This window comes from Anastrepha obliqua, chromosome 1 (genome assembly GCF_027943255.1).
Source record: "Anastrepha obliqua isolate idAnaObli1 chromosome 1, idAnaObli1_1.0, whole genome shotgun sequence".
NCBI lineage: Eukaryota > Metazoa > Arthropoda > Insecta > Diptera > Tephritidae > Anastrepha > Anastrepha obliqua.
The window spans coordinates 74600602-74622004 of NC_072892.1; the positions used below are offsets into that span (position 1 = coordinate 74600602).

At 43.3% G+C, this 21403-nt stretch overlaps 1 protein-coding gene across 1 annotated transcript in view; it reads right to left on the minus strand.

Moving 5' to 3' along the window:
• The window catches only part of LOC129239534 (probable serine/threonine-protein kinase DDB_G0280133), a 67108-nt gene extending 57671 nt beyond the window's left edge, over positions 1–9437 (minus strand). The window contains exon 1 of the mRNA XM_054875499.1: positions 7797–9437. Coding sequence (XP_054731474.1) covers positions 7797–7974 — 178 coding nt within the window. The 5' untranslated portion in view covers positions 7975–9437. The remainder of the gene's footprint in view (positions 1–7796) is intronic.
• Positions 9438–21403: the final 11966 nt, after the last annotated feature.

The following is a 21403-nucleotide window of genomic DNA, read 5'->3' on the forward strand; positions in this document are numbered from 1 at the left end:
AAGGGGATAATTAAAAAACTTTAACATACGTACAAATGCTTCAAAGAGCCGCGTTCGCGTTTTCATATACATATTATATGTATATTCATATGCAGGTTGCAAATTTCTTTATTTGTCTCTATTCTTTTGTCCAATCGCGTACGATTTTTAATTCTTTCATTTATTTGGCTTGAATCTAAATACAAACATACACTTACCAGAAAGTGTCCGTACACAAAGAAACGAAAGCAACATATTAAGAAATTCATTGTAAAAAAACTAAAACATTTTAAACTTTTATCAGAAATGTTTAGTCAGTAATTTTCCTACAATTTCTATAAATTTTTTCCTAAGTACATCATTAAAAATTAATTTTACGAAACAAAAACAAAAAACTTCACTTCAACGAAGCAGAAAAAGTATTCGTACATTGCAGTATATCCTCAATTGTAATTTTAACCCATTCCGCCTGCATAACCTCTTTACTCGTTATTACATGCTGTCGAGTTCTTTTTTTAATAGATCCCACAGTTGCATGATCAATAGGATTGAGTGTTGTACAAGAGCCAAAGCTTAACGATCTCTGCTGTGTGCTTTGGGTCGTTATATTGATGGAACCAAACCGTTCTTGATAAGCCAAGATTTTCGGCACTCTGTTTTAAATTCCTTTTTAAAATTTTGAAATACCCCCATTTATGCATTGTCGATTCTTACTAACACACAGATCCCCGCCATGCATCCCCGCACCGTAACTTAACCAACGCCGTGTTCGACTGTATCAACAAGATTTTGTTTCTTGTTGTTGTAGCAGTATACTTATCCCTGTCAGTGTTATGTAGATCACCGGTCGTCTTAGGTAGGTAGGCCCAGGGAAGATCTAGAGGGAAAGGGATGTTAGGTGAGTGGGTTTGATGCGGTATGTGATATACATATATTGCTGGATATATGTATGTCTAGTACGTCGGAGTCGATTCTGGATAAGTATGAGTTTAACCTGGTACAGTATACAGAACGTAATTGAGCTAAGACTACCTGGGATTCTCGGGGAAGCTGGAGCTCTTCGTCTGGTATGTGAGGTGGTTGGACTCCGCTAACGGTATTCGAAGAGTGGTAAGTGTCTCCCGGTGAATGTCTTTTATAGTCTGTCTGTACACTGTCCAGTCCAGTAACTGTCGATCTGTTTTGTTCTGAATCTCGTCGGCGTATTTGAAGAGGTGTCTCCTGACGTACCTAGGAGGGGGCTCAGGCTCAAACAGGTATTTACATGGGTGGGACCTGTGGTAGCACCCAATCAGCAAACTGTTTGCTGAGCAGTTTGTTGTGCCTCTTCACAGGGAGCATCTATGCTTCGTCATGTAGGTGTTGTGGTGGGGACATCAGGAGGAAACCCGTCGCTATCCGAATGGCAGTGTTTTGGCAACACTGAAAATTTGTCCACTGCGTATCACTGGTTTCAGGCGACCAGACAGGTGCAGCGCAATTTAGAACCGGCCGGCGAACTGTCTTGAATGTCGATATCAACGTTTCTTGGACTTTGCCCCAAGTGAGAGCAAACTGTATGAGGCAACACCCAAGATTTTGGGGTCGTTAACAGTCGGTATTGGGGTGTCATCGACTTTTACCTTAAGTTGCAGTTTGATCTCCTTTGTCCAGGTGGTAAAGAGAGTCGTAGTGAACTTCGCAGGTAGTAAAGAGAGTCGCAGTGAACAGTCGTCGGCGTAGGAGATTAGGGAGCCTCCCTCTGGTGGTTGGGGGAGCTTCGAGATATAGAAGTTGAAAAGCAAGAGTGAAAGGACACCCTTCTGCGGAACTTCTTGCTTTACCTTCCTCTGTTTAGAGATTTGGTCTCGAAATATTAATGACGAATGCCGACCAGTCAGATAGTTCGCGGACCACCTCTTCAGCCCTGGCGGGAGTGTCGACTGTAAAATGTCATCTAGTACCGTGGCATGGCTGACAGTGTCGAAAGTCTCCTTCAGGTCCACAGCTACTAGGACAACCCTCTCATAGGGGCGGTTTTGGTTAAACCCGCGGTTTATCTGGGTGTTTATGGCGGTGAGTGCTGTGGTGGTAGTGTACCTTCTGCGGAAGCCATATTGATGTGTGACTGGGGTCAGATGTTTCGTGTAGTAGAAGTAGGAGTAAGAGGGCTTCACTACTGGGGAAAGGAGAATTATCGGCCGATTCGCGGTCGACAGGGCTATCAATCGAGATGATAATGGGCAAGTGGTCTGATGCAAGCGATAGTATATGTAGATCGCCAGGTTATGTTATTCATCAGACCAGCGCTGGCAATTGTTTTGACAGGCGAGCTGCTGCAATTGTCCGCTACTCTGGTGGGGCCGTCGTCGTTCACTTTGATGAATGTCGTGTCGTCTATCTGCTCTGCCAAGTCCTGTCCTTACGATCCTTTGGTAGGCTTGAATGCCAAAGATCGTGATGATCTTGCTCATGAGTCCGTTGCAGTTAAATTGGAGAAGCTTGAAGCTTCTCGTGAGGACTGTCGTAACGCCGAGTGTAAGGGACACGTAAGGTTGTCTACGTTGGCTATGCTGGGCTTTTCGTGGTCCGTCTGATGGTGGTGGGCGGCCGCGCCATGGGGGGCGGTTGCGTGTGCAAGGTTCTACAGCAGGGGGTAACGAAATCGGGTGCCCGCTCACATTTAGAACTTTTTGGCGCAATGCGCGCGTAAGGTGTAGAATAAGAAGAAGAATTTCAAATATACAAGGTTGCTTTAAAAATAATAGTTCATTAGTAATATGTAATCACAGTCCGTAACCCCAGCGGTAACATGCAAACTGACGAAGCTGAGAGGCTTCACCTAAGAGACACATCAGTCGAGAGTTTAATAAACGTTCTTTCTGATGATCAGGTGTCAATAAAGAATGTATAAATTAATTCAAAATTACAAAATTAAAGCCTTTTAAGAATTATAATAATTGATTTAAATAAGTTCAATTAATTTGCAGTGTAAGCAAAATCTGAACGTACTTGACAGCATACATATTATCTTCAAATACGATGAACTAAGCCGACAAGATTCTTCGAAAATCAGCCACACACTATTATCGAGTATCTGCAATTCGAATAGCGAATGACTGTATCATGATGTTCCCTCTTCAACAGTTTCTGCTTGGGTGCTACCGCAGGTTTCACCCATGTAGACCCCTGCTTGAGCCAGAGCCCCCTTCCAGCCACGTCAGGAGACACCTACTACACTACGCCGACGAGATCCTGGACAAAACAAACAGACAAGTACTGAACCCCCCAGTGTTTAGACAGACAATAAACGACAGTCATCGGGAGACCCTTACCACCTTCTTAAGGTCTCGACTACCGAATGCCGTAATCGGAGTCCAACCACCACCTATAGCAGATGAAGAGCTCCAGCTTCCCCGTGAGACCCGCGTAACATTATCACAATTACGTTCTGGATATTGTAGCAGATTAAACTCCTACGTATCCAGAATTGACCCCAACGTACCAAACATACATACATCCTACATGTGAAGGCACCCCGCACGACACTAAAAACTGTTTGCATGCCTCACCAAACCCAGTCATATAACACCCCCTCCCTTTGGACCTAACCTGTCGAAACAGCAAGTTTCCTGGGCCTACCTTTAGATGAGTTAGAAGAAGACGACCGGTGATTTACACTACGCTGACCGGGTTTAGTATTGCTGCTTTATTGAACAACAACATCGAGTCTCCCCCGAGCTTTATGAATGGTGAGACGAACTTGGGGTCGAATGCTGCACGTTTTGGCCGGCGCACGTTTTTCCTACCATCTCTTCTTCTTCTTAATTGGCGCGCTAACCACTTACGCGATTTTGGCCGAGATTAACAAAGCGCACCAGTCGTTTCTTTCTCGTGCTAACCGGCGCCAATTGGACACACCAAGTGAAGCCAAGTCCTTCTCCACCTGATCTTTCCAACGCAGAGGAGGCCTTCCTCTTCCTCGGCTACCACCAGCTGGTACCGCATCGAATACTTTCAAAGCCGGAGCGTTTGTATCCATTCGGACGACATGACCCAGCCAACGAAGCCGCTGGATCTTTATTCGCTGCGCTATGTCTATGTCATCGTAAAGCTCATACAGCTCATCGTTCCATCGTCTACGATATTCGCCGTTGCCAACGTGCAAAGGTCCAAAAATCTTACGCAGAATCTTTCTCTCAAACACTCCAAGCGTCGCTTCATCGGATGTTGTCATCGTCCAAGCTTCTGCGCCATACGTTAGGACGGGCATGATGAGAGTCTTGTAGAGTGTTAGTTTTGTTCGTCGAGAGAGGACTTTACTGCTGAATTGCCTACTTAGTCCAAAGTAGCACTTGTTGGCAAGAGAGATTCTACGTTGGATTTCAAGGCTGACATTGTTATCGGTGTTAATGCTGGTTCCTAAATACACGAAGTCTTTTACAACCTCAAAATTATAACTGTCAACAGTGACGTGGGTGCCGATACGCGAGTGCGCCGACTGTTTGTTTGAAGACAGGAGGTACTTCGTTTTGTCCTCGTTCACCACCAAACCCATTCGCTTTGCCTCTTTATCCAGTTTGGAGAAGGCAGAACTAACAGCGCGGTTGTTAAGGCCGATGATACCTTACCATCCTATACCTATACCATCTAGACCAACTCTATTTCCGTTTCATTGCTGAACAGAATAGAACGCCACTGATTTTGAGTCCAAGATATGTGCTTTGGAACAAGCCTAATTCGTCGTTGCAATGCTGTTACCCATGGCTTCTTCCGTGCGAGACGAGTGTGAAGTGCTGCTTCTGCAAACCAAAGCGCAACTGTTATTTTCGTTATTGGCTTTTCCAGGTGAACGAAAATTTCTCGATGGATGACGGCAGCACTCTTCCTCTTTTTAAATTCTAACGATCATACATCATGTTGTTGTAGTAGCATAAACATTCCCCATACATATACAGAGAATGCTGCTGAAGTGACAATCGTTGGCCAGATATAAATCCGGCTAGTAGTCTATCTGACCAGTAGTCTTTCGCCTTTTCGCTTTCCTGGAAACGTTTTCAGCTGTTTTATACTACAAAAATATTTCAAAGCATTAGGAAGCATCGTTTTTAAAATAATTGAATTGTGTTGATATATCACTATAGCATAATTCGGTATTTCGCAACTTGTAGCATACTTATATTATATTTTATAGTATGGTTGGTTGAAATGACCGACAGCACCGTATTCGTAGGTTGCGATAAACCGAATGTGAATCTTTATTTGTACAAAACCATGATTCAATGATAAAATGTTTGCTCAGTAAGCAGCTTTCTCATTTCCTCTTGACAAATCGGCTCCCTTAGCAAGACACTGGGTTGCTAGCTCTAGCAAGTTTGAGTAAAAGTGGAGGAAAAGTAAAATTTGTAAAAAAAACATTTCAATTGCAATAAGGCCTGCTTACGACCAACAACTTGTTAAAGAGTTTTCATCGGCATGTTCAGGACTATGGTAGTATGACAAGAAATTCTCGATTATTTTATTGTTCGCAAGGCGTTATTTTATTCCATTCAGCAATTATTGCCCCTTTTAGAGAATTCTTTGACGTTATGTGGGGAGATGGTATCTTCCGTTCCAGAAGATGCCACACATGCTCAAAAGGATTTAAGTCCGGCGTTTGGGGGTGTTTTAAGCTGTTTGAAATGGTATATCAACCACTCCTGCACAAGATAAGACGAATGTTTCAGGTCATTATCTGGTTGAAATTGTCAAGCTGTCCCGTTAATGCCCAGTTTTTCGACACTCGTTATCACGCCAAAAGCATAAGCTAACATAAAGAATGTGCCAATACTTTTTTGATGTGAATTTGTGCCTTATTTTACCCTTCAAGTGTGAGCTTGTAAACCTATGTATGTCGATATTAATTTTTTTTTGTTCAGATGCGTAATAAATAAATACATTTAGAAAATACCGTCTTCTATTTTTATATACTTTCATTACAAAAGTTATAGCACTCAGAACTTTGATTTTTCGAGTGTGCCAATACTTGATTGACTCACTGTATATATATACATATAAGGTTATAATATATATATTATATATATAACTTCTGCGCAAATATGAACGAGACGGTATCAATAAAACGGTCCGCGGATGACATATGGCAAAAATAAATTTTTCGTTTTTTGGTAGGACTGTTATAAGCTTACATGGCAAATTTCAGTGTGATATGTCACATAGTTTGTTTTCTGTGCTACTGTAAACAAGTCAAGCTCGAGTGTGTTCTTCGAATTTAACGATGGAAATTCAAAGAATTTGTTTGAAATTTTGTTAAAAATAAATAAATAATTGGCGCGTACACTTCTGTTAGGTGTTTGGCCGAGCTCCTCCTCCTATTTGTGGTGTGCGTCTTGATGTTGTTCCACAAATGGAGGGACCTACAGTTTCAAGCCGACTCCGAACGGCAGATATTTTTATGAGGAGCTTTTTCATGGCAGAAATACACTCGGAGGTTTGCCATTGCCTGCCGAGGGGCGACCGCTATTAGAAAAATGTTTTTATTAATTTTGCTTTCACCGAGATTCGAACCAACGACCTCTCTGTGAATTCCGAATGGTAATCACGCACCAACCCATTCGGCTACGGCGGCCGCCATTCCAACAAAATTTCGGCTTCAGACGCCTTAAAAATGTTGCAGACAACCTATGGGGACTCTGCTCTATCGCGTGCACGTGTTTTCCAGTGGTCCAAATCGTTCAAAGAGGGCCGTACATCGGTTGAAAACTTGCCTCATGAACGTCGTCCAGCAACATCAGTAAACGACGAAAACATCGGAAAAGTAAAGGAAATTGTGATGGAAAATCGCACAAATCGCAAAATCGGTTAACGCTGAATATTATTTAGACGTTTTAAAGCGTTTGCGCGAGAACATTCGTCTTAAAAGGAAGGAACTGTGCGACAACAAGTCATGGTTCTTGCATCACGATAATGCACCAGGTCACACATCACGTCTTGTTCGCGATTATTATTCCGCAAGCGCCGTATTCGCCTGATATGGCTCCATGTTGTTGTTGTTGTTGTTGTAGCAGCATAAACATTCCCCATACTTACATATGGGGAATGCTGCTGGAGTGACAGTCCTTGGCCGGATATAAATCCGGGTCGTTTCGGTAACGTAGAACCGACTGTCGTGGAAACGATGGCTCCATGTGACTTTTTCCTGTTTCCCAAGCTCCAGTTGCCACTCCGTGGAAAACATTTTGAGACAATTGAAGTCATAAAAGAGAATTCGAAGAACACACTCGAGCTTGACTTGTTTACAGCAGCACAGAAAACAAACTATGTGACATATCATGCTGAAATTTGCCATGTAAGCTTATAACAGTCCTACCAAAAAACGAAAAATTTATTTTTGCCATATGTCATCCGCGGACCGTTTTATTGATACCGTCTCGTTCATATTTGAGCAGAAGTATATATATATAATTAGTGTTGTTGTTGTTGTAGCAGTAAGTAATTAATGCTCAAATGTTCAGTGGTATAGCATGCCAATCTTACAAGATGTCTTTTTTGTTAATTACTTTTCATCGCTTTAAAAGAATTACGCTCCGTATTTGGAATAATATTGGGGACGAAACATGTCGATTGGTTCCTATACCGAATATTTTTAGTAAATATCGGAACCCAGGCTGTTAAGTAGATAATTACCAGAACTTTTAGATCTGTATTCTAAAGTGCAGATGACTATTGTGGACACATTTTGTCATTGATGCATCAATAAATACACACACACATGCACACCTATACACATTTACTATCGCACTAGCTCAGAATCGAACTGAGTGGTTTATTGAACTCACCTGATCGACTGCTACTATTATCCGTGTCCGTAGAGAAAGTGCAACCACCGCCTACACCACTATCGCTCCCACTACCCACATTTTTATTGTTGCTTGTTATTGAATTAGTGCCACCAACTGCAGTACCAGCTGGGGCATTGCTATTGTCCTCCTCTTCCTCCAAAATGCGTTCAACCATTTTTTCGGACTGATTCGTTTACGGTTCTCGGTATTTTCTATGTATATTGTTATGCGATTGTCTATTGACGGTGTTGTATATTTTATTTTAATTTTATGTGGTTGCTGGGGATGCAGTCAATTCAACTGAGGAAATTTTCTATTTCCGTTGAATGGTAGAACGTTGAACACTATTAAATGACGTCTGTATTGCACAAATACTTCGACAATTTTTCAGAATATTTCTTCAAAGTTTTTTTTTCGAAATGGAAAATATTAAAATTTTCTTTTTATGACAGAAATTTTCTTGTTGTTCTTTGAAATTTTAAGCAATCGCAATTTATTTTTGTTTTGCGGTTGGTGACAACACTACAGAAATTCCAAATCTAGCCCGTACAAAAGCCTAAAGTAAATACAACTACGCGATTATTCCTTTTGCACTGGTGCTTGTTCAATTGCTCGCCGCCTTTACCGCAAACTACGGCTGTTTTTGTCACTTCGGCTTGTTCCGACTCGTTGGCTGCAACACCAGTTTCCGTCCGGCGTAGATATATGTGTATATTAGCTGCGTTCGAAATTTTTTCCTAAATTTCTTTTCCCGTATTCTACAGACTCACTTCCGCCTCGAAAAGTTTCTCAATCTTCTTTACTTTTCGTTTACAAGCTTTTGGTATGCGTTGACTACCAATTTAGCTACGCTGCAGTTCCGCCTGTGATGCCAATGCGTTGATCATTCAAAATGGTTGATAGTCCTCTAAATATTCAAGTTCGTACAAATACTGTATCCTCCAGCAAACAGCAGGAGAAATATTAAATTTTTTACTTCAAAAACTGCACCAGGAATTGTATCAGAAATATATAAACATTTCAAGTAATCAAAATTTTCCAACCTTCTGCTTTACTTTTATCCACAGCTGTGGTGCTCTAAGTGTCATATATAGTTGAATATGCGTCGTCAGTTAGACTGCTAGTCTTCCTGGAAATAGTTACGCCTCATTGGTTAATTTGTCGAGGTGCAATTTTAAGTGAAAATACTGTGTCCCAACACGTAAACTGATTTTTTTTGCTGTATTAAATTTTAGCTCTATTGCTTTTCTGCTGGTGTTAGAGTACGTGTTATATTCAATGAAATTACCACTAAATGAACATTTCTGCTCTTTTAACAGTAGTTAAAGATTCTTGTAAATTAAAAATTTTCACTGATATTGCGTTGACTGCTGCTACTACTTCTGCCGCTGTCAACGTCACTAACGTTTCACTCGACTGCGCAGTTAGTGCTGTCACACCTGACGCCCCGACAACGCCAATTTGATTCTTCTCTGCTACTTTTCGGTGGTGTGGGTTAGATTGCAGTAGCTTTAGCTCCTGCTGCTGTATTGTTTCCAATATGATTAATTTAGCCGAGGTTGTTGTTGTTGGTGGTGCTTTAGCTGTATACGCTGTGGCAGTCGATTCCGATTGACCATTAAATTTTTTCATTACAAAATTCTGCTCGCGTCTACGTCGCTGATGCTGCTACTGGGATGAATTTATTAATTTTGTTCAGTGATTTTGATTGTAGTGAGTGGATATAGTTGCAGTGGTAAAAGTTGTTGTTTGGCAAATTTTTCCTTTTAACAAAGAAAATTCGCTGAAATAGCGGACAAAAGACCGTTTTCTTTGCGTTTTTCGCTTTTGTTATTCTTCTAGCTATTACCGCTCCATTTTCCACGCAGACATATCGATGATGAAATTCCGACTGAAAATCGAAGGTATATTTGGCATGTTCGGCTTTATCACGGCCCGAACTTCTAGAATGGTTGCCATAACAGTGTTGCCTACGTCGAAAAGGAAAAACATCAAAAAAAAAATTTTTAACGCCTGCGTGATATTTAATAAAACAATGATAATTAAAAATTAAGCAGCATTTAGGTAAAAATCTTTCTAAGTGCCCATTTACACGATGTCGCCACTGGAAGGGAAACATTTTGTTCGGGGGTGAAGGACGGCCGGGGAAGAGGGAAGGGAATTTGTCTCCTGTACTGGCGACACGCTTTGCTCTTCTTATTCGTATTTCCAATCTTAAAGCAATTTTTGACAGTTGCTTCATTCGTTTTCTGCTTTTGTGGAAGAAAGTTCTAAGTTATGTGTTGGTTTTCATACAAACGGAAGAAAACAACGATGACAAACATCCGAACGCTGCTTGGGAAATGCACGATTATTTTTGGTAGTAAATTAGGTATAATTTAAAATAGTTATGGGACATGTTTATGTTGATTTCTAATTTTTCCCTGCATTTCTAGATACTCAAGTTAATTTTAAGTTAATTATTTACATATGAAGTATTTTTAATTTAATTTTTTTTATTCAAGTATAAGAATTTATAAATATATTTCAATAAAAAAAACAACAAATTATTTATTATTTAACCAGTTTGCATTTTTCATTCATATATTTAAGAAATTTTTGACGAACGTTTTCCGCTTTACATGTAAGCGCGTGCGAGAATACTTCCGAACCATACGATGCTAAAGTAATAAATGTCAAAATGTCGCCGAAAACAATTTTGCCCGTGTGCCCGCGAATGAGACATGAAAAGAGAATTTCCAGTGTCTCCATTCCAGATGTCTCCGTGTGTAAATGGGGTGTAACATGTGCCTTTATGAACATCCAGTAATAGTTCTTACTAGTAATATTCACATAACAGTGCTGATATATCAACGTTAACTACTCGATAAGTATGAGTTGGCACTACTGTATTATGTTTTTCGCTTTATGTTAAGGCGAATCCATACGAGGTGAAGTCACTAAAGGGCATAGATAATCTAAAGGGTATTGCACAAAATGGATATGCACAATGATACAAACGAATCTGTACAATGCTAAAAAGAAAACCATCTGAATTTTGATTTTCAATTTGGTATGTTGAGTGTTAAAATTTCAATCGCCATCCGAAAACCGCCACTTTGTTCTTGGCGAATATGACAATTTACTAACGTCAGTACAGTTTTGTGCGTACATGCATGTTACCGCAAATGGATGCCTGCACGATTTATTTTATTGACATTCTTGGGGTTCCACTCATGGTGGCGCCTTCTGAAAACGATTACCATATTTTTTTACGATTTTGACAACCGATGATGTAAAATCTTCAATTAAACAACCAAACGGAAAGGAATTGATTGCTTGTAAATATTTAGAGAATGGCTTGGTAGCATCATGTTTTTAAGATTTCTGGTTTCTAAATTTAACAAACTAATGTAATTGAATACAAAATGGAGTTGAAGAAATGAAGAAGTGGCTAGGTTGCTATCATCACTCAACAACACAGGCAGACCGTTGATGGGCTGCGACGCAAACGCCAGGAATGCGCTTTAGGGCATTTCGGACACGAATGATAGAAGTGAGTCACTGTTCGATTTTATTTTAAATACCAATCTTAACATATGTAACGAAGGGACCACTCTAACCTTCAATTTCCCGAGTTCGGAAAACTTCCCAGGTTGGGGAGAGGTCTTAGATATTACTCTGTGCGCAAACAAAAGCTCCCATATAGTTAAAATTTGGACCACAGTTCGATTCTGTCGTTGTTGTTGTAGCAGTGTAGAGTATATCGTCAGTCGTCTTCGTCAGGCTCATCCAAAGGTAGGCCCAGGAAACATGCTGTTTCGACAGGTTGGGTTCAGAGGGAGAGAGGTGTTAGATGAGTGGGTTTTAAGGGGCATGTGAAAAGGTGGTTAGTGTCGTGCGGGGTGCCTTCACATGCAGGATGTATGTATGTTTGGTATGTCGGGGTCAATTCTGGATAAGTAGGAGTTTAACCTGCTACAATATCCAGAACGTAATTGTGCCAGTGTTACGTGGGTCTCACGGGGAAGCTGGAGCTCTTCATCTGCAATGGGTGATGGTTGGACTCCGATTACGGCATTCACTGGACCGGAGCTTATGAAGATGGTAACAGTCTCCCGATGAATGTCGTTTAATGTCTGACTAAACACTGTCAAGTCCAGTAGGTGTATGTGTGTTTTGTCCTGGATCTTGTCGGTGTAGTGTAATAGGTGTCTCCTGACGTGCCGGGGAGGCGGCTCTGGCTCAAGCGGGTGTCTGCAAGGGTGAAACCTACGGTATCACCCTAATAGGAATTACTTGCTGAGCAGTTTGTTATGCTCCTTGACAGGAATCATATTGGCCTCGTTGTGAAGGTGTTGTAATGGGGACATTAGGAGGCAGCCCGTGGCTGCCCGAATGGCAGTGTTTTGACATGTCTGAAGCTTTATCCACTGCGAGTCATTAGTTCCAGGCGACCAGACAGGCGCAGCATAGTTTAGAACCGGCCCTTTGTCTTTGCCCCAAGTGCTGCCGGCAAGCAATTTGAGGGCCTTGCTGCGATTTTGGAATTTAGTGGCAATTGCGGTTGTGTGTGCGCAGAAAAGGAGACCAAACTGTCGAAGGTTACACCCAAAATTTTGGGATTGTTTACCGTCGGAATTGGTGTGTCATCGAGTTTTAGCTTGAGAGGCAGTTTGACCTCCTTTGTCCAGGTGGTAAAGAGGGTCACCGTGGACTTAGTGGGGGAAAGTTGGGGATTCCTCGCAGTGAAAAAGCGAGAAAGGTCGGTGAGGTAGTCGTTCACTTTGGAGCGCAGGCCATCGATGTCATTGCCCGACGTCTTTATCGTGCAGTCGTCAGCATACATATGTGACCAGAGAGACTCGCTCTGGCGGCTGAGGGAGTTTCGAGATGTAGAAGTTGAACAGCAAGGGTGAAAGAACACCACCCTGCGGAGTACCTTGCTTAATCTTCCTCTGTTTGGATGTAAAAATTACGAAAAATTACTGACGAGTGACGACCGCTCAGATAGTTGGCGGTCCACCTCTTCAGCCCTGGCGGGAGTGTCGACTGATAAATGTCAGCGTGGAATGGCTGACTGTGTCAAAAACCTTCTTCAGGTCCAACGCTAGTAAAACAGTCCTCTCGTAGGGGCGGTTTTGTTTAAGCCCTCGGTTTATCTGGGCGTTTATGACGGTGAGTGCAGTGGTGGTGCTGTGCACTCGACGGAAGCCATGCTGATGTGGGGCTGGGGCTAGATGTTTCGTAAATAGTGGAAGCAGGAGGGCTTCAAGTGTCTTCACTACTGGGGAAAGAAGAGTTATCGGGCGATAGGTGTCCCCTTGGTTGCGGGTTTCCCGCACCCTTGTGAGAAATCCTACTCCCAAGGATCCCGGGTGCTTCAGCATCAGCGTGTTCAGTCCGCCGGGGCCAATGGCTTTAGATGATTTTGATTTATTGCCCCCTGAACTTCATCGCAGGAGAAAGCAAGTGGCGCACTGTTGTATGTCAGTTTGTGCAGCTCTCTGGTGGCACGACGCTTGGTTTTGTCGGCCGTAGCATGAAGTGCAACCGTTCAAGGTGATAGCCACCTTGTCATTGTGCTTCGTCGGGCTCGACAGGGACCTAACGGTTGACCTGAGCTTACTCACGCCAGAGGTGAGGTAACAGGTCTTCAAGTGCTCAACCCATTTAGTCCGCTTATAATGATCTACCAGTTGCCAGATCTCCAAATTGAGATCCCTTATGCGGGGATCCCCGGGATCGTCCTGGCGTAGGTGGTCACGCTCGTTTGCCAAGCTGGCTGCTTCGTCTGGGAAATGAGGACAAATGTCCTTGAACCTTCCAACGGGGATGAAGCGAGCCGCAGCGGCTGTGAGCACCTTGCGGAATGCGCGTTCGCCTGTGCCACATCAGTAGGAATGGGAAGAGCGGCAAAGGTGTATTCGGTGAATTCCGCGAAGCCGGCCCAATTAGCTTTGTTAAAGTTAATATAGGCTCGATGATTCGCGGAAACAAAGTGGGCAGGTCTCTCAATCGAGACGATAATGGGCAAGTGGTCTGATGCAAGCGATAGCATATGTCGCCTGGTTATGCTATTTATCAGACCAGCGCTAGCAATTTTTATGTCAGGCGAGCAGCTGCAATTGCCCACTACCCTGGTGGGGGCGTCGTCGTTCACAGTGCTGAATGTCGAATCGTCTATCTGCTCTGCCAGTAGCTGTCCCCTACGATCGTTTGGCAGGCTTGAATACCAAAGATCGTGGTAATCAGGGAGGACCTAGCGTGCAGCTTGGTTTCTTGGACCCCAGCTATTGGGATACTGGGTGGTAGTAGCCGTTGAGGCAACAGACGCCTGCTGTCGGGAGCAACACGTGGCCACATACCGTGCGGACCACTCCCTATGAGACTCAAGGCCTGAACAGGTCTTAAGGTGGCTTTACCCGTTGCACTTGCTGCACCTAACCGAGGTGGAGTTCGGGTGTAACCGTTTATGACATACGCAGCATAGGAATACTTCTGGCCCAGGGTTGGATTCAATACCAGCCCAGGGAGAAGTATTTGGAGCAGAATTGCTGTGAGGAGTTGCTCCTGTGACGTAAGGGGTGGGTTGATAGACTGTTCACTAGACAGGGCTAATTTACTGGGGCGGCAGCCCACTGTCGGGAAAAACCCGAGTCATTCTGGTAACGTAGAACCGGCTGCCAGTTCGATTCTCTTCGATATCAATCTCAAGCTTGAGAAACGGACCCCTTATAGAAATCCAAGAAGAACAATAACGTATCCAGGTCGAAACTTCAATACATCAATAAAACCATAACTTCAAGTAGATACGAAAGTAAGAGCTTTCGAAGTTTCGTTGACGAAAGGATTTGAAGCTTCATGTCCTGTCAGGTACGACAAAACCACTTATCCCGCCTGGTGAAATGAAGATTCAAGTCAGCTTAGGAAAATGACAAGAGAAATCTTCAACGTCAAATATAAGTACTTTTAACCTTACAAAGACTGCCTTAGGGAATACAAGAAAGCAATCAGTGAAGCTCTGACAGAAGCTTGAATCAACCAAAGATACGCAAAGACTGAGTAAGCTTTTATCCAAAGAACACTCCTGAACGGTGAATGGAAAAAATTCTCGGCCGATACATTAGATCATCTCATAAACACTAGGCAACCCCGAGTTACCTACCAGCGACTGGAAGGTAGCAAAGATTGGCGAAGTGGATGGCAAGAGAAGACTAGCCGTGATAATCCTAAAAGAGGAATCATTAGACCCACTCGCCAACAGCAAATGGAAAATAAACTAAGGCTTCCAAGCACTAACTCTCCATGTCTACAGACAGGATGTAGCTAGTAAGAACACCTCCACAGAAAATACGACCACATTTGCAGAGGCGAACGAGGTTGTCACAGACAACGATGAGGTGGCATCTAACTCCGGCATGGTTAGCGAACTCTTTGAAAAGGTTACCTCAGAGGATATGGGGGAGTACTCTGATCTCTCCGCTATGGAGGATGAGGAGTCTCTCCCCCTTACATCCGATGAAGAGAACGCTGACCAAACCGTGGTTGGCTGCCCTTCAATAACGCATACAAGCGATGGTGAGGGTTGTACAAATCAATCTTCACCACAGTAAAGCGGCCTCAGCCGCACTCATCCTCCGTCTCGCAGAAAGAGAAGAGGATATATTGCTCATCCAACAACCATGGGTCGTAAAAGATCAGGTCGTGCATACTAGCAAAGAAATGTATTAATTTATATTTACTAATACCATTTAGCGATGCGGATAACGTCATCATATCGGAGGAGTCCTGCGGAAGGACGATATGGCTTGTCTCCTCATATATGGCACACGACGCGGAGCAACCCCCTCCATCACCACTCATTAGAAGTGCAACTGAGCAAGCATCGAGATGCGGTACCCCAATCATACTGGGAGCAGATGCGAATGCACATCATCATGTCTGTGGCAGTTCAGACACAAATGCATTGAATTCATTAGTAATATAGGCAATACCCCTACCTTTGTAACTACTAACAGAAGGGAAGTTCTAGACATTACTTGTGCCAATGAACAAAGGGCGCAAATCTTACAAGAATGGAGAGTGTCTAAAGACAGCTCCTTCTCAGATCATAGGGACCTAATGTACAATATTTCATTACCAACTAAGCAGTGCAAGCCGGTCATAAACCGCAGACGCACAAACTGGGGCGTGTTTGAAACCACACTGGCCAGCAAACTCCCTGGCGCGACTTACCAAATTGACGTAGAAAGGAGTGCAGAACTATGTATAACGAAGCGAGGAGCACTAACTCACGGGATAGATACAAAGAATGCCAACGTAGATTCAAGTATGCCATAAGGGCAGCAAAAACAGCGTCTTGGAGAGACTTCTGTCAAAAGATAGAAAGTGTTTCGGGGACTAATAGGCTCCGAAAAGTCCTATCAATGAGCCCAAGTAACCTTAGCTACCTCATAAAAGAGAACGGCAATGGAATCATCCCCGCTGATCAGCAACATACAAGAGATATGATCGCACCTATACTCGCCTTAATCTTCATGGCGGCGATGCGACTCAATTATATCCCCAAAAAATGGGCGGAAGTAAAAGTGGTACTCATTCCCAAGGGAGGGAAAACCACACATACGAAACCGAAGGACTTCAGACCGATTAGCCTATCATCCTTTCTGTTAAAAGCCCTAGAACGTTTACTAGATATGCATATCAAAGGAGAAATTTGCAATAAGCTATCACCGTCTCAACACGCATACAGCAAAGGCAAATCAGTGGAAACAGAGCTTCACGCGCTAGTTGACGCGGTTGAGAAATCACTTCACTCCATTTCGCTGCCTTTCTAGACATCGAGGGTGCCTTCAGTATGTATACTACAAATTTGGTTGACACATTCACCAAGAAATTCCCGAACAGGGATACACCCCAAGGTGGGGTAATCTCTCCACTTCTGTGGAACTTAACTGTCAATAATCTTCTTCAAGAACTTGAAAAAATGGGAGGGAAAATAATCTCATATGCCGATGATATTGTTATAGCAATTTCGGGAAAGCACCTTCAACCTTTATGCGATCTTCAACAAAGATCCCTCAACAGACCATCACTTTGGTGTAAAAGCCGAGGACTTGAAGTAAATCCGGGAAAAACGGATCTGATACTATTTAGCAGAAAACATAAAACACCTGCTCTTAAACACATATTCCTAGGAGGGAAAACCCTTAGAGTAACAGAAAAGGCGAAATATCTAGGACTTGTACTGGATAGGAAGCTAAATTGGGGGCTCACAGTCGCAGATAGAGTACGCAAATCTATGATGGCGTTGTACTCCTACGGAAGGCTAATTGGAAAGAGGTGGGGATTAGAACCCAGAATGATACACTGGCTGTGCACAGCAGTGGTTAGTTCTATTCTCTACTATGGTATTGTAATATGGTGGAATGCCCTTGAGAAGGGGGGTGAACATCAAAAAACTTGACAAGGTTCAGAGACTAGCATCTGTTCTCATAACTGGCGCGATGTCAACCACACCATCGAAAGCATTATATGCGACATTAAACTTCCTGCAGGTAGATCTGCAGGCAAAATATATCGCGCGCAGCACGGCAATAAGGCTGAACACTCTAAGTAAGTGGTCAAATAAGAACTACGGTCACGGCAAAATCCTTCCTGGCACTTCGGAGATTCCCGGATTGGTGGACTAGGCACTCCTGCCCACACTTGCCATTACATCCTTCACGACCCTCCTACCCTCAAGGGAAGAGTGGGAACGGGACGACGTAAGACAGGGCGAGTCTATCCTATATACACAGATGGCTCAAAGCTCGAGGGCAGGGTGGGCGGAAGTGTATATTCCGAGCATCTGGGGATCTCCTTCAGTTTTCGGCTCCCCGACTACTGTAGTGTCTTTCAGGCCGAACTGATGGCAATAACGAAAGCCGCGACACTGGTACAGTGTGATGCGATATCTGGAAATGACATCTACATTTTCACTGACAGGCAGGCGACGACAAAATCCCTCACAAAACAGTCGACAACCTCCAAGGTAGCCATGAAATGCTGCACATATATTAACGAGATGGCTGAGTCATTTCGCCTAAGGATAATATGGGTTCCTGGCCATCGCGACATTGAGGGTAACTGTAGAGTCGATGAACTAGCGAGACTCGGCACCAAGTTGACCGATGAGTACATAGACAATGACATCGGCATACCCTTACAAACATGTGAGCTACTTATCCTTGAAGAAATCGTAAGGAAAGCAAACGAAAGATGGCATAATGAAGCCACCTGCAAAATCGCCCATCAACTGTGGCCGACTCATGGTGCTAAACACACGTCTCGGAGAGGTCATTCCCAATTCTGACGGCACTGCTGATATTAAGCAACGTCATATTGTATAGCCGTATTACGTCGTTTACGGATTCCCTCCAACTGTTTAGTACTAGGAGCCAATTGGGCAATTAAATTAGCTATTCCTTCTCCTTGTTTTTTCTTCATATCGTTAATAATAATTAAACAAACAAAAATTTCAAAATATTCCACCAAGCCAATTTCTATGAAGAAAAACCTTTCAAAGCAGAATTGACAGCTGATTGTTTACTTTGGAGGTAATCTACCATATGTGAACGGGTCGATTAATTTTTAGCATATATTGGCAACGCTGTAATAGCCTTAAATGACTTGTGTTTGTAAGACAGTGTAGCGGCGAATCCTAGTCGATAACTTTGTTGTTGCTTTCGAATGTAAATTTTTCGTCAAGTTAATCGAACATGACAGGTCGCCTTGTCATGTCGGTCTCCTTGCAGCGGGGATGAGGTTTAAGTGGTGATTTAACCCCATGTTATGCAGATTATTTTACCACGAACTAAAAGGGCAACTCCATATAGGAATTGAGTATCCACCCATCCGCAGAACGGCGGAATTGGTGGCCACCCAAGTACTATGTGGAGAGTACTGTACCGACAACCTGGCAGTAGATACAAAATGCATTTCTTTTTCGTAAAGTGTGTTTGCCAATGAAGAACCGAGTGAGTGTGAGCGATACACCGTCATCGAAACGATCCGAAGCAACTGAAGAAGTTGTGGAGGATGTGGAGATGGCGGACAATCTTTCAGTATACTCAGAAGGATCTCTGGTACCGAGTACTTCTTTGACAACGGTCAAACCTGGTGCGAATCAGGTAGGTACCGGTAAAAGGACTGAAGTTATTGGAAATTCGAAAGCAGGTGTTGGTCTATCCACAAGGCAGATCAAACGAAGAAAACAAACAACAACAGACAAAACAACTCTTCCGTCAACGTCTGGCGAATCTTTCGCGAGAATGGCAGGAAAGGCAATGACGGTGGAGATACACACCGACAAACAAGACAGTCTACTGTCCAAAGGGCAACAAGACTATCTTGACAGCTATCTTTGGAAAGCTATCGGTGAGTTGAAAGACACGCCGACTTTCGAGGGAAAAGCGTGGTGGACGCCATCGTAAAGGTGCACTGTTCCAAAGCCTTTTCCCAAGAATGGCTAGAAAAAGAGATAGCAAAAATTCCAGCCTGCGAAAACAGCAAGTTCTTTATTGTTGAGAGTAGCAAAGAAAGGCTGGTACGAGCTATGGTCTGGATTCCGGGACCTTCCTGTAGTGTAGCAGAACTCCTCACTCGCATCCGTGTTCAGAACCAAGGTCTTGACACGACTCTCTGGAGAGTATACTCGTGCACCAGGCAGAAATCCGCTACCACTTCGGAGGCGGGTTCCCACCTGATATCTACTGGATATCGATCTTGAGTCCCTCAAGGTGCTGAAGTCGAAGTACGGGTACCGTCCTGACTTACATCTGGGGCCAATCCATTTCCGTGCCCAGAATAAGGTGGAGACAAATACTTCATTGTGAAGGGGGTGTGAGACCGCGAGCATGTATTATCATGCCAAGGTTGATCGAACACACGATGTTAAAAGAGCTATGCTCTAGAGATATCGTTGTTGCAAAAATAAAGTACTGGAAGAGTGGGAACAGTGTCGAAGCTATCATAGCTTCGGCCTACCTACCCTACGACTCTTTACAGACACCTCTTTCGAGGGAGCTAAGAGAAGTAGTCAAGTATGCAGAATCCAATAATCTGGGGCTAATAGTGGGCTGTGATGCAAATTCACAGAACATTGTATGGGGAAGCAGCAAATACAACCCCAGAGGTCTCAAGTTACTGCATTTTATCCTGTCATCTGATTTGGTCATTCCAAACACTGATAACAAACCAAAAGGAAACAAGAGGTGATTGATTAGCACTTACGAATAGGTCAGTTGGAAATCAAATCAACCGATGGCGAGTTTTTGAAGAGGACTCTCTTTCTGATCACCGTCTTTTCGAATTCCGGTAGAAATCCTCGAAATATGGACTGGGAAAGGTACGATAAGTTTGTAACAGAGCGATTACCAAACCTGAAAAACTCAAATCAATAGAAATGATTGAAGATGCTACTGAGAAATTAGAAGTTACTTTAATCAATTGCTTTGAGGAACTGTGCGCACTCAGGTAAAGTAGGAAAGGAAAAGCAGTTTCTTGGTGGAACCCTGAACTGTCGAAGCTTCGTGTACGGTCCAGAAAACTTCTTAATAAGGCCTTAAAGACCCAAACAGAAGAGGACTGGGCTAATCATCGACTTACACAGAATATTAGAAAAAAGTACGGAAAGCCAAACTTGAATCCTATAGAAATATCTGCAGTAACTTCGAAGAAATGAAGGAAACAGCGAGACTTTGTAAGGTCCTTCATCTAGACCGCTCAGTAAGGCTGGATTCCATTCGAAAACCTGATGGTTCGTACACCATTTCCAAATCGGAAACGTTTGATAATGACACTTTCGGCTCAATATGTTCTTCTGCCGAACAACACGGAGTTAATCAAACCATTGTAAAATGGATATATTCCATGCTCTCTGAGAGCCTGTTAACCGCTGGTGAGAACAGTGACGAACTAAGACCGTCAGGGCCAAGCAAGGATGTCCCCAAGGGGGTGTTCTTTCTCCGCTGCTGTGGTGCTTGGTCGTAGACTCTCTACTAGCGGAGATGTGGGAACTGGGTTTTCATGCCCAAGTATTTGCGGAAGATTTCTGTGCGCTAACATCGGATAAATCCCTAAGAGGCTTTGCACGAAAGTGCAGAGGATTCTTGACAAAATCGAAGACTGCTGAATGAGACGAGGTCTTTCCGTTCATCCAAACAAAATAAACAAAGTCTTGTTTACGAGAAAACGGAAATTGGATGGACTCAGTCTTCCAACACTGAAAGGTGTGACACTTGGTCTTTCCGATGAAGTTAAATATCTAGGAGCAATCCTGAATAAGAAGCTGAGTTGAGAGACACACGTATCACTGAAGGTGAATCGCGCATTAAGGATTTTTTAACAATGCCTCAGAGCCTTTGGTAAAACCTGGGGTCTGAAACCTGCAGTGTTCCTATGGATACACATACACAGCACTTATCAGACCAATCATCACTTACGCCTTTGTGGTCTGGTGGCGACGGAGATTGGTTAAGTCAACAATCCGGGAACTATACAGTCTACAAAGAAGTGTATGTTTATGCATCACGGGTGCCATGAGTACAACCTCTGGTGATGCCCTAAATGCAATGCTTGAT